Genomic DNA, 12,657 nt, shown 5'->3' with positions numbered 1-12,657 from the left:
ATTGTCATAGGCTAACTCACCTATTTATACATATTGTCAAGATAATATATGGAAAATATAATGATAAATATGGAAATATATTATTATAAATATGGTAATAATAAATATAGAAATAATGAAAAATATGATTTAAATTACAATCCAAACATGGTAAATCATTAATAATTAAAATCAATCTTTGAATCTCCTGAATTGCTATTTTTATCGTCATTAAAAAAGTCTCTTGGAAGTAAAAGTCCCTAAAGCATATAGGCTTCTTGGAAGTTGGAGTCTCAGAATTATAAAGGCTTCTTGGCATGGTAAAGTCAAGAGATAAGGAGTCTATTGGCAATGGAAATTCTAATAGAAGGGGCTTCTTAGCCGTTAAAGTCATATAGATGATTGAGGAATCTCTTTGGCATAGTGAATTCCCGAAGATGATAAGTCTTTTAGCATGAGAAGTATTAATAGGTTGATGTCAACTAGAGACGAAATTTTGGCAAGTCGAGATCAACTTATACTAGGTAGATGAAAATGTCCTATATGCTCATATCATCTTAAACGTGTTATACAGAGTTTTTTTTCAATAAGTGCAATCTCGACTTTTTTCTAATATTCTTATTTCGTTTCTTATCCATCCTGATATGTTTGTACATATACGTTAGTATCCTCATCTCTGTGAATCCCATTTTTTACTATTGTACTAGTCTAATATTCAACTCTAAATCAGATTTTAACTATCATTTTATAAAACTTTCATTTGAATTTTAGATCTATCTTACTATTATCAAGAATAGTTGACGTTTTCCTCTATTTCAACTATCCTATTCATATTCTATATAAAATATCTTTATCAACTTCTCTATCTTTTTGTAAAGATGATCGTAAATATTTGAAACTATCAATTACCAATAACTCATAATCTCCTATATTAATAATTGCTTTATATATTTACTACTAAACTTAAATTTTATATATTTTATATTTATTCTACTCAAATCTAAAACATTTAACTTCCAACCTTTCCTACTAAGATTCTAATTTATCATTTACTTATTCACGTATCTCATCAATCAAAATAATGTCATTTGCAAAAAAACATACATCATATAATATATTTTAAATGTATCCAGTAAGTTCATCCATTACTAGTGTAATAAGTTATGAACTTAGAGTTGATCCTTGATGTAAATATTTTTATACTAAATACATTAGTTAAATCGTTAGGAGTTTTCATTGTTGTCATTAAATCATTATAAATATTCTTAATTACTTCAATATATGCTATACTAATATTTTCTATTTCTTTACTTGTATACATATTTTCTCTCGAGGCTTTATTATAAATTTTTTTAGGTCAATAAATACTATATTTATGTTTTGTTTATTTTCTTGAAAATTTTCAATCAATTGTTTAAGAAAATGTAAATTTAAATTGATTTTTGATCACCTTAGTATTACTCCTTTGTTTTTTTAAATACTCTTTTATAATTTTTTTTAATATGACTCGTTAACTTCGTAGCCCTAGCTATAATTCATATAGTAAGTTTTCATCACATTTAACACCTATAATACTTTTAAAAATATAAATTCTCCTATAAAAATTTAAATTTCACCTACTTCAATTTTCTAAGCTAAAATGGTTATCTAAATTTTCATTAAAAATTGATGAAATATTTTTTTTATCATTCTTTTATTATCTTATTCTTCACTACTCTATTATTGTATTTTATTGGGATAAAATCCTTTATTTTCTTCTCTTTACTTAGCTATTATATATATAAATAATCTTTTAATATTTTAAAATTTAGAATTGATTTTAATAATTTTAATCACAATTGTGAGCAGATAAAAATACATCAGCTTGGTTGAGAATAATTATGATAAAATATTTTAAATGAGACCCTATTTAAGAAAACGTGTTTTAATATAACAAAAAAAAGCTCCTTTTGAATTTTGTCCAAAATTTATAACAAAAAATAAATTAAAAATAAAAAGTCAGAACTACAAGGTCACCGTCTAATCCGCCACGACTCACGTGGAAATCCCGTGCAGTTCGGTTGAGGAGACGAGAGAGTGGGAGGCGAAGGAAGTGGGGGAAAGGAGGGGAATGGGCCGTTCACTCGATTGAATCGTAATTTGTGTGGAGAAGGAAAGGAGGGGAGGGGCGAAATCTTCGTCGCGTTTGCCCCCACCGTACCGCTACCCATCGTCGGAGACGCGAACTGCGATCCCCGGGTTCTAGCCTTCACCGTCGGCCCCCGTGCCCGACCTCGCTGTCGCGTGCTCGGTGCTGGCACCTTCACCTTCTTGCGGAGGCTGATCTTTTCGCTTCCTTCCGTGAGCTCGTCTGTATCCTGTATGACACTAAGCTTCCTTCACCCCCTTTATTGTGCTCGCCTGCCGTCGCGGAGAGAACAAGGATAGCCATTAGGATTCAGTGCCGTCGTCTCGCTATGTTCCCTCGGAGCAGAAATTGGTGAAGCAAACAGCGCCTAAGTCGTCGTTTCTTTTCTTTCGCATACCACCCATCCGCCAACCCATCCGACGCCGATGGCTGCTCCTTCGGAAAATACTCTTTTCACCATTCGCATTGTCTCTCTTGACTACTACATGGCGGCTCCGATCCCTGGCTTCGACATCTGCTACAGTTCCCTTGATGGTTTGTTGCCGTTCTGTCTAAATCCCTTTAATTTGTCTTCTTTTGCTGATTTTAAAGTGAAACCTTCCTAAAGACTGATATGTTAGGGCGGAGTGTGAAGGAAGTTCCTGTCATTAGGATTTTCGGACCTACGCCGGCTGGACAGAAAGCTTGTCTCCACATTCATGGGGTTCTGTTTCGTATATGCACTTCTTGTTGATTTTTTTTTTCTGGGTTTGGTTTCATTTTTTTAAGCTTGAATGTTTTATGCTACATCTTGCACCATAAGAATTGCATGTGAATCCAATGACTGAAATCCATAAGGGACAATTTCTAAATTAATAAAAGAAATTCATTGACGCACTGCATTGCTGTCACTTGGAAGCCAACCTCGGAAGTCCAAAGGGACTGAAAGCCAACCTTGGAAGTAGTGGAAACATGGAACGTAAAATAAAACAAAAAGGAGAAGGATAAATGGAAAATTAATAATAGACAAGGAGTCACCCTATCAACAACAACCAAGCATTTTCCCGGTAGATGAGGTCGGCTATATGGATCTTTTTATGTCATTGGATTCTATTCCCTACTATATCATCACTTATGTTTAAATAAATTTTATCTTATTTTATTATTACTAACTAAGTTTTCTTTGGTCTTCCTCTTTCTCGATTGATATGTGGGCAGGGATCCTCTGGTCAGGATCCCTGGACCAGTCTTGATCCCCTGTTCATTCATTGGTTGGATGGACGGGATCTTATCTGTTTAACAGGTGGGGTCAGTCCACCCAACCAATAAATAAATAGGGTATATTCTGGACCAGAGGATTTGGCCTCATTGATATGCACATTATCCATATCACTTTATCATGGTTGTTATTTTTCATAAGCTTATCCCATGTCACATATATACTTGCAGCCATGGGATGAACTTTTCCTACAACTAGAAGTTGGTGACCTTTATTTTATCGAAATATTAGGGGAGCATGCCTGGATCGTTGCTTGCTTCACAAAGGGGGAGAGGAGGGTTTGGATACTAAAGAACATATATCTCAGAATCAATTTCCCAGTTAGATGTTGTATAAGCCATATTTTGTGGCACAACATTCTCACTTTATTAACTTTCTAGTGAGCCAATAGAACTATGATAAAATGGAACATTGTGCTTATACTTCACAAAAATAGTGTTAGTTAAATAACTCATCTATCAATGCAAAAGCTTAGAGTTCATTTATTTCTCTGAGTACCATAACCTATTCAAGTAGTGAGAAATCTGCCTTTATTATTTATAGTCTGTTCCGTCTATTGTATGTATTCCTTTTTCTAAATTGAAAAATGGCAGGTATGCCAAACACCAACTTTTATAACTCCATTTTACTGTTACACCTGAGTAACAAGGTTGACCTTGTGTGGCTCTTGGTTTTAAAAAGATTAATAATAATTTGATTGAAGAGAAACGGTAATCTCTCTAAATTGCCAAGCTCTTAAACAAATGTGTTTGGGATAAAGATATAGTTATGGTGTTTGTTATAAAAATTTCCTCCAATTACACATAATGAAGAAATATTATACATAAGCACACTTGTCAAACGGTACTTTGTTGCAGTTATTAAAGTGATTTAAACATGGTTAATTAAAGAAGTTTTAATAAATTAGAATAATTAAATGTTATGAATTGACCTTTCATGAATTATATATACTCTGCATTTGGATTTTCATGCTAACTATTTTCATTTGTTGGTGTAGGTTTTGCCATTTTTTTATATACCTTTTCCTGATGAGCTTCTTCAAAGTTCTAAAGAAGGTGACCTTTCTGAAAAACAGTTTGAATAGAAAATGAGCTATATGAAACTTCAGTGTAGTTTACATTAATGCAGACTTTAAGGTGCTACCTATCCTTATCATGTGCACAGTATTTTCTTGTCAATTTACCTCCACCTTTTCTGCATCATCTCAAATGGTGCGTGTTCACTCCTGCAACACAAATTTATTCTGTCTATGCACCATTAGCTGTGATTCCATCTAAAACTTTTTGGTCTCCAATCAATGTAAGAAATAGTATTTGGTTTATGATGCCATGGTTAATGTTCTAGAAGAGCCTGGGTTGTACCGAGAGCATGGAGCTCATCATTGTTTTGGAATAGTTTTCTTTATCAACTACATGATAGCAGTTGCAAAAGTCTTCATAAAAAATAAATTATATACCTTGTTTTTTGATTCGACGTTACCGTTAGTTTTCTTGTATCATCTTTCATTAAAATGAGCAACTCCTCTCAACCACTGATTTTTAAATAGGTATGGTAAGTTGCTGATTGACAAAGAATACACTTAGTGTTGTTTTGGGTTTGCCAGTAATCCAGCCTGATAAACCACCTTGTATATTGGCAATTAAATTTCCAATTAATTAATGAAATTAGGAGGCAAGCATTGTCATTTTGGACTTTTCTTGCAACTATTTCTTGTGATTGATATTTGTCTTAATGGCATATGCACAATGTTGATTGTATCCTTGATTGTATCAACTTTTGGTTGTTATTTTTTTATTTTCATTCGGTCAGTTCTCTTTTACATTATTAAATTTCAAGTTAACTTATGCACTGCTTTGCGCTGATATGTATATTGAAATGTCATGCTAGTCTGCTCCCTAAATCAATTGTGTCTTTCAATAGGATTTGTTTCAGTGACCTTTTGACACTGATATGAGGCAGTCACTAGATTCTCTTCTCAGTGGTACTCCAACCATTGTTGCTTTACTAGATTCTATTTTAGCATAATATCTTATGTAAGATAAAAAAAAAAGTAAAGATGAAAAAGCTAGAACTGTTAATACAACTTAGATTTTTCTTTGCAATAAAGTGATGTTGTCAACTTGATTTACTTCATAATTTCAGAAGATGAAGAAAAGGCAAAGATGAGAAATATAGAACTGTTAGTACAACATGGATTATTCTTTGCAACATTAATAAACATGAAGTGGAGCTGTGAACTTGATTATTCATAATTCAGTTGTAGTTTTCAAAATAAAAGTGATGATTTTCATAGAACATGCGTCATTTAAATAAGGATATAGATGACCTACACTATCTAATTAGGTTTTATGTGCCATATTGTTTTTTGTAGGTGACCAGTATATGAAGGCTTTAATGACTGCTTTGGAGAAGGCTCTGGTATGTTTAACACCTTGGGGATTGAATGGATGCATTTATCTGTGAGAGCTTATTAGATCTCTGTCATTTTTTTAACTATTACAGAATCAAAATGTTTCTACAACCAAAAGAAGTGTTCATGGATATAGCCTTGTTCGGGCAAAGAAGATTTATGGATATCATCCATTGGAGGATCTTTTTATAAAGATATACTTGTATCCTCATATATCGTCATCTACAAGTAGCAATCCCACAGTGTAGTTCTTTATATATTTCTGGTAATATTAATTGATTGCCTTGAAAAAATTAACCTTGAGATGAATTTATTTTTCAATGTTTGAATTTGTATTAGGGATAGGATTAGCTGCACTAGATTAACAAAGTCAGGGTTAGACAAAATAAAATCGATAATAGAATGTAAATGATCTTGATAACATGTAATTATAATTAGTTACGTGATATCAAATTTTATGAATAAGTTTCTTTGAGTAATGGAATTGCTTCTAACATTGTGTTATTTTAAGTTTGGTAGTAAATATCCTGATTCCAACTGAAAATTTAAACAATTAAATTAATTGTGTTTGTATTTTGGTCATTCTTCCTCTGCCTTACTGTTTGCATTTTTGGTGACATGAAAACTTCATTTGCGAATCCAGATGTTCTCTCCACTTCTTTTATTATTTATCTTACTCTATCTTTTATTTACTGACTGAGGGGTTTTAATTGATTTCCTTGATTGGGGGTGTGAAGATATCATCCACATGATGTTGTTCGTGCTGCCAATATACTTTTGGTGAGGAAAAACGTTTTCCTTGTCATGTTTGTTCTCCACTACTGGGCTGTGTTCTCTTTAAACTTAAAATGGAGATCAAATAGATGACATACTTTCTCCAATAAGAATTCATAGTATATATATCACTTAACCCTTGGTCTTAATACATTATTGGCTAGATTCCCCAAGGATCAAATCATTCTCTTTTCTGTGACTTAACAGTTCATATATCGGAACACGGAGTTTTTTTGTTCCATGTTCATTGACCCTTAAAGACTTGAGTTCTGGTGGACCACGACTTCCCAGTCTTCTTTCTTCCTCTTTATATATTTTCTTAAAAGGGGCAAAACCTTGAGTTTTGGCGGACCAGGCAACCATTTTCTTCCTTCTTGTTGTTTATATAATTTCTTAACAAGTTGTTTTCATTATTTATGCCTAATCGCATGTAAATAAATGATTTTTGCTGGAGCTAGAAACATCAATTCGTGGAATTCTCACCACTCTTGGCACTTCACTTTGTCATTCAGCTCTAGGTCTTTGTTGGTTTCTATAATCCGTAGTTTGTTTGGAAGGATGCAGAAGAATGTAAAAAAAAAAATTACAGAAGTTGTTTATAAAATTGACATAGTAATGTGTTTCACATTTTCCTGAGGCGCACGAATGTATGGTTTAGGGACGTCATCCACACAAATTCTCCATTGATTAAGTGGTTGCTTCATATACATGACCTTGTCTGTTGGCATCTAGGACACCGGAGGCTGCTAGACAGTTGCTAGTAGATTGGTTTACTCGGGATGATGGAGTGACTCAGACTTATGATTTCTTTAGGCACTCTAATCCTAAGAAACCATGAGTTCAGACAGTGTGGAAGACATATTCTGCCAAGCCATGCAGTTACATTTTGGATGTTGGCGTAGGGACGTCTTTCCACTAGAGATAGACAAGAGTACTTGGAGGATCAGCAATGCACCTTCTGTCGTCATGTGCTAGAGTCTCAGGAGCATATTTTCTTTGGGTGCCCCCTATTGCGGAGCTTTGGAGGAGGATCAGAGAATGACTTCATATGCGACAGGATATGTCTACGTATAGGAGGATGATGCGAGTCTTTGGTGTTGGGGAAATTTCCCTTGGTCAAGTTTGACCAGTTTGACTAAGCTTGAGTTGAGTCAAGCTTGAGTCGAGATTCGAGTTTTGATGTTTGACAATATAAAGAGTTTGACAATATAAGGAGATTGCTGGAGCAATTGTCCGGTTGTGGAGATGGTCAAAGGGTTGACCAGGTTGATGAGAAGACAAGTCAAGTAGGTCAGGGTTGACAGGAGACTTGACTGGGGAAGTCCTAACTGGAGTTTAGGCAGTGATAAAAGTCCTAACTGGAGGTTAGGTATTGGAGAAAGTCCTGGTGAGGAGCCAGACAACTGGTAAGTCCAAGTGTGATCTTGGTAAAGGTTGAAAGTTCAAGTGTGATCTTGGCAAAGGTTGTAAGTCCAAGTGTGATCTTGGCAAGGTAAGTCCAAGCATGTGGTCTTGGCAAGGTGAGTCCTAGTGTGACTTGGCAAGGAGAACCTGATAACTAGGATAAGGTCGAAGGAAGCTCCTGAAGGCAAGGCGTGAAGGATGGGGAGATATCCGAGGGACGTGAGACTGATGGAGGAGGCTAGAAGGCTAGTTCGAGGTTGGTCGGGTGTAGCCAAATGCTAGGCATGATGTACCAATAGGTCACGGTTGACCGGATGTTGGTTTTAGGGGACTTTGGGCTTGCCTTGGGTAAGAAATCAGGAGCTGAATCGATCAACCGATCGATTGGCTCATGCCCAATTGATCGGTTGATCGATTGGGTGAGTCCCCGCGAGAGTCTCCTTCCCAATCGATCAGTGGATCGATTGGGAAGCCGAATGCGTCGCACAGAAAGCCTCCCAATCGATCGGCCCAATCGATCGGTTGATCGATTGGGAGCTGCGCTTTTGCGCAATAAGCTCTGGATTGATCGGCCGATCGATCCAGGTGATTTCCAGAGAGCACAGAGGCGCTCTGGATCGATCGACCGATCGATCCAAAGCCTCCCCAATCGATTGGGAGCAATCCAATCGATTGAGATTCGACCGTTGGCGCAGGTTTTAGCCGTTGGCGTGCGATTCCTTCGAAACTTCTTCGTTTCTTCTCTACGAGTGCTCACAGCAAAGCTCCACAGCGATTCCTTGATTTTCACCGTCAGTTCTTGGAGGCACATCCAAGTCAAGAGGCGAGTTACAACAAGAGGAAGAAGCTAGGTTTAGGGTTTATTGTACTAATCTTGTAAGATCTCCCTTGTATTTGCTTCTCTTTGTATTCTTGTTGTATTGTGAGCTTGTAAGGCTTCTCCGCCTTCAGTAGTTACCGTAAATGAGTGGTTTCATAGTGGAGGGTACGTGAGTGTGTAGATCCTTGGACTAGTCACCTCTACTTGAGGCGGATACCAAGTAAATCCTTAGAGTTAGTGTTGTTTGTGTTTGATTCTTGTATTTTTCGCTGCACATCATCAAGAAGAAGCAAACCAAAGCAAGCGCGACGAACCGCTATTCACCCCCCCTCTAGCGGGCACAAAGGTCCTAACATTTGGGAGATACTTTTGAGGGAGTAGGGTGTCAACAAAGGCCAATCACCTGACCTTGTCTTCCATGATTCATTATGTTTGACGAGCGAGGAATAGTAGATAGGGGTAGTTAGATATTGAGAAGATCTTCAGGAGTTTACAAACTCATGTGTATCGGTCTTTGGGAGTATACTCTGATCTTGTGTCAAACATAAGTATTTCGCAGGGACTAGTGGTTTGATTGGGGTGAGTGTCTGATGGCGCTTCCCATTAGCTATATGGGACAATGTTGGTGATTGGGCTTGCCTAATCCAGTTTGTACCCCGTTTTCTTTGGATTTAAGTTAGTTTGTACCCCTTTTTTCCTTGGATTAATATATTTATATTTATCAAACAAAACTAAACTTTGTTTCTGACAACAACTTACTTATCCAACACAATAGAACCACTATTTCAATCTCTAAGCCTTAACCAATTCCTAATATATCACGGAGTTGACTCAAGGTACAAATTGTTGAGCTGTGCCAAAGTTTTAGAGTTTGACTAGAACGATACTGTTTTGATATCATGTCAATGTTTCAATGCATGGTGTCGGTAATGAATTCGAGTTGAAGAAGGAAGGTGATGAAGTGTAGGAAGGAAATATTATTTGTGCCGAGCTTGATTTTAAAACTTGTACCATGCCAGGCAAAATGGTCAAAATATATAATTCCGGTAAAATATTGAAGCTTGATACCACTCACAATGTCTCCTTCATTTGCTTCATCTCCTTCCTCCTTCAACTTCTAATCTATCACCGATACTATGCATCAGAGCGACGCGATATTGGAATAATATCTTTCCGGTCAAAGATCGAAACTATGATGCGACTCGAGATTTTAAACTTTGGTGCTGAGTGGTATTGGTGATTTAAAAGAAGATACATTTCGACTATTTCGCTCGGCACAGTACGTGATTTCAAACTATGAGTTGACTTAACTAGTGATAAATTGATTTAGTTATCTCCATTAATTTTGTAATCACTTGTGTTGATCTTACCAGTAATCTAATTTATTTAGGTTTTGGGTGACTCAAATAGGAAACTGAAGCTTAAACTGACTAAAAAAAATTGTTAGCTAGTTACTTAACAATCACATCAGCCAATCCAATAGAGCTAGTCGTTCAATCACTAAGCCTCAGCCAGTTCTTCTAATAGATCACGGAGTTGACTTGAGAAAGGTTGATTTAGTTATCTCCAATAAATTTGTAGTCAGCAGTGTTGATACATTTAGGTTACAGATAACAGAAATAGAAAACTGAAACTTACACTGGCGTATTCAGATTTCTGTTTGCTCTCCTCATCTGGAACGTAACGAGCACTTGACAGGGTTATAGTTGTGCTCCTTTGACATTTCCACAACTTCATTTGTGATTTATGTTTTCACTCTAACCATTATTGTTTTCATTTTAGGATGGTGCTGTTCTTGGTAGGAACTTTCAACCTTATGAATCTCATATTCCGTATCTTTTACATTTTTTGGTAAGTGATTATTGTGGTTTCATTTTCTAAATGACACTCAACTATGCAATAATTTTTTAGAAGTATCGTCCATGAACAAGTTGTTTCTGTAATTTGTGGTCTATTACTTGATGGTCTAGCTACCTTGATTCTGACGGTTCAACTTGGAAACTGCTGTCTGATCTCTACGATGATGTTGTGAATAAAATAGGCATTAGAAAATGAATTAATAGGATAGAATAAATTGGACAATTCTCTCTTTCTACTTTGACTTTGTTTTTTCTTCTGTTTTTAGCAAACTTAGTGTATTGTGCATGTCTTAATTAGAACATATTATTGCAAAGTCCATAATCGAGGCCCATCTTTTGTTTTTTGCATGTCAAGCAACAATTCAATTTTATATTGAAGATTTATTTCTCTTTGTATGAGATTGCCCTAGCTTGTTTAACCATTTTTTCTTTTAAAAAGATTATATTTTACTCTAATTGGATTAAACTTGTTGAATCATTGAATTGGCAAATATACAAATTTATTGACCAATTTAAATTTAAAAGTCTTTGAATATGAAGTTAAAGAAATGAAAAAGGTAATATACACTATTATGTTAACAATGCATAGTTAAATTTTCAATTATTTTATATATTTTCAACCAGATTGTAAAATGTAAAAAACCAACACACGACAACTGGGGATTGTGTGCCATAGTCACTGATCTCATGGATTTGCATGCCTAAATTGACACTTACAAAAGGGAGAGAATAGTGTTGGAGAATCAACTCTTTTGTTGATAATTGATTTTTTTAGGCTTTCCAATAACTCAATCTCCTAAGGCCAATATGCTGTGTGCCAGAACTAGAAAAACTAAAACCATATTTTTCTTAAAAAAATAAAATCACATGATTTTTATGTTATTGGACCAATTATTATTATTATTATTTTAAAGTTAAACAATTTTAATTTTGTTTTTGTGTGATTGTTAAAACATTGATGCCCATCCTAAACTTGGATTGAAATGGTTGAGAGTGACGTTAGACTTAATCTAAGCACATGATTCATGTAATCAATCATAATTAATGAGCTTAGACATGAATTGATTGTTGCAACATTCTCCTTACTAGAAGATCTCTACACCCATTAAGGCGACTAAAAATCATGATAAGGTCTATCATCATCAAGAATAAGTGTAGAGTAGGCAGTCTAAAAGAGTCCTGGGCCAAGTTGATTTTGATACTTGTTGCACTGAGAAAACTTGTGAGAGTGCAGTTCAATAGAGCAAGTACTGTTATGAGCTTCCTTGTAGTTTGTACTGTTTATATGTTAACCTTGTAGTTGATTTGAGAGGTTGATTCCTTGTAGTTACTACTATTTATATGTCAACTACGCACTTGAACTGAAGGGGGTGACTATGCCATAAAGCAACTTTAAGTATCCTTTATAATCAGAGTATTGGTCTCTAATCTCTGGCCTTAATGATATTTTGCCACTTTTATGTTGATATGATGAGATGACATAGTGTCAATAGGGTCGATTAGGAAGATAGAAGGAAAAACAATTTCTAGGAGATTTGCTTAAGGAAGGGGAAAATAGTGGGAGTCTCATGCTTCTACTTTGATATGGTCAATCGAGTTGGGAATTGTTGCTATTAGATTGAGGGGGTGGGAGGAATGGGACACAGGTTTAAGTTTTACAGCTTTTGATGGTTTAAGGTATTAATTAACATTTTAGGTTACAATGAAGCTCACTTTCAGCTTCATCCACCCCTAATATCTCATTGTGATCCCAAGGTGAACGACATCGATCAAAGGTGAATCTTAGGCAAGCATCAAGCAACATCGGATAATGACATGTTGAGGATGGTCTCGTTTGTGCCAATTCCCTTTTAGTTACGTCCTTGGTATATGTAAATATTTTTTAAAAAGTTAATGAAAATATCTTTTTCATTGCTCTTTTATTTTTTCAGCATTCACTAGTGTCCTATTGCATTGATCTATAATATATCTTATTTAGATAAGATCTCATCTTCTTCTCTCTCGCTGTAGCTATTCTATAGATGG

At 35.3% G+C, this 12,657-nt stretch overlaps 1 protein-coding gene across 5 annotated transcripts in view; it reads left to right on the top strand.

The window, feature by feature from the left end:
• Positions 1–2,040: 2,040 nt before the first annotated feature.
• The window catches only part of LOC122015493 (DNA polymerase zeta catalytic subunit-like), a 45,915-nt gene continuing 35,298 nt past the window's right edge, over positions 2,041–12,657 (top strand). The window contains exons 1-7 of one of the 5 annotated variants that reach the window (XM_042572411.1): positions 2,041–2,641; positions 2,728–2,810; positions 4,363–4,420; positions 5,737–5,783; positions 5,868–5,977; positions 6,513–6,555; positions 10,556–10,624. In XM_042572411.1, coding sequence (XP_042428345.1) covers positions 2,533–2,641; positions 2,728–2,810; positions 4,363–4,420; positions 5,737–5,783; positions 5,868–5,977; positions 6,513–6,555; positions 10,556–10,624 — 519 coding nt within the window. In that variant the 5' untranslated portion in view covers positions 2,041–2,532. Of the gene's footprint in view, positions 2,642–2,714; positions 2,811–4,362; positions 4,421–5,736; positions 5,784–5,867; positions 5,978–6,512; positions 6,556–10,550; positions 10,625–12,657 lie in introns of those variants that run through there. The other 4 variants (XM_042572406.1, XM_042572405.1, XM_042572407.1 and 1 more) reach the window with 4 other exon arrangements.

This window comes from Zingiber officinale, chromosome 8B, assembly GCF_018446385.1.
Source record: "Zingiber officinale cultivar Zhangliang chromosome 8B, Zo_v1.1, whole genome shotgun sequence".
Classification (NCBI taxonomy): domain Eukaryota; kingdom Viridiplantae; phylum Streptophyta; class Magnoliopsida; order Zingiberales; family Zingiberaceae; genus Zingiber; species Zingiber officinale.
The sequence above is the reverse complement of the archived record's forward strand: the minus strand, read 5'-3'. Positions and strand labels throughout refer to the sequence as shown.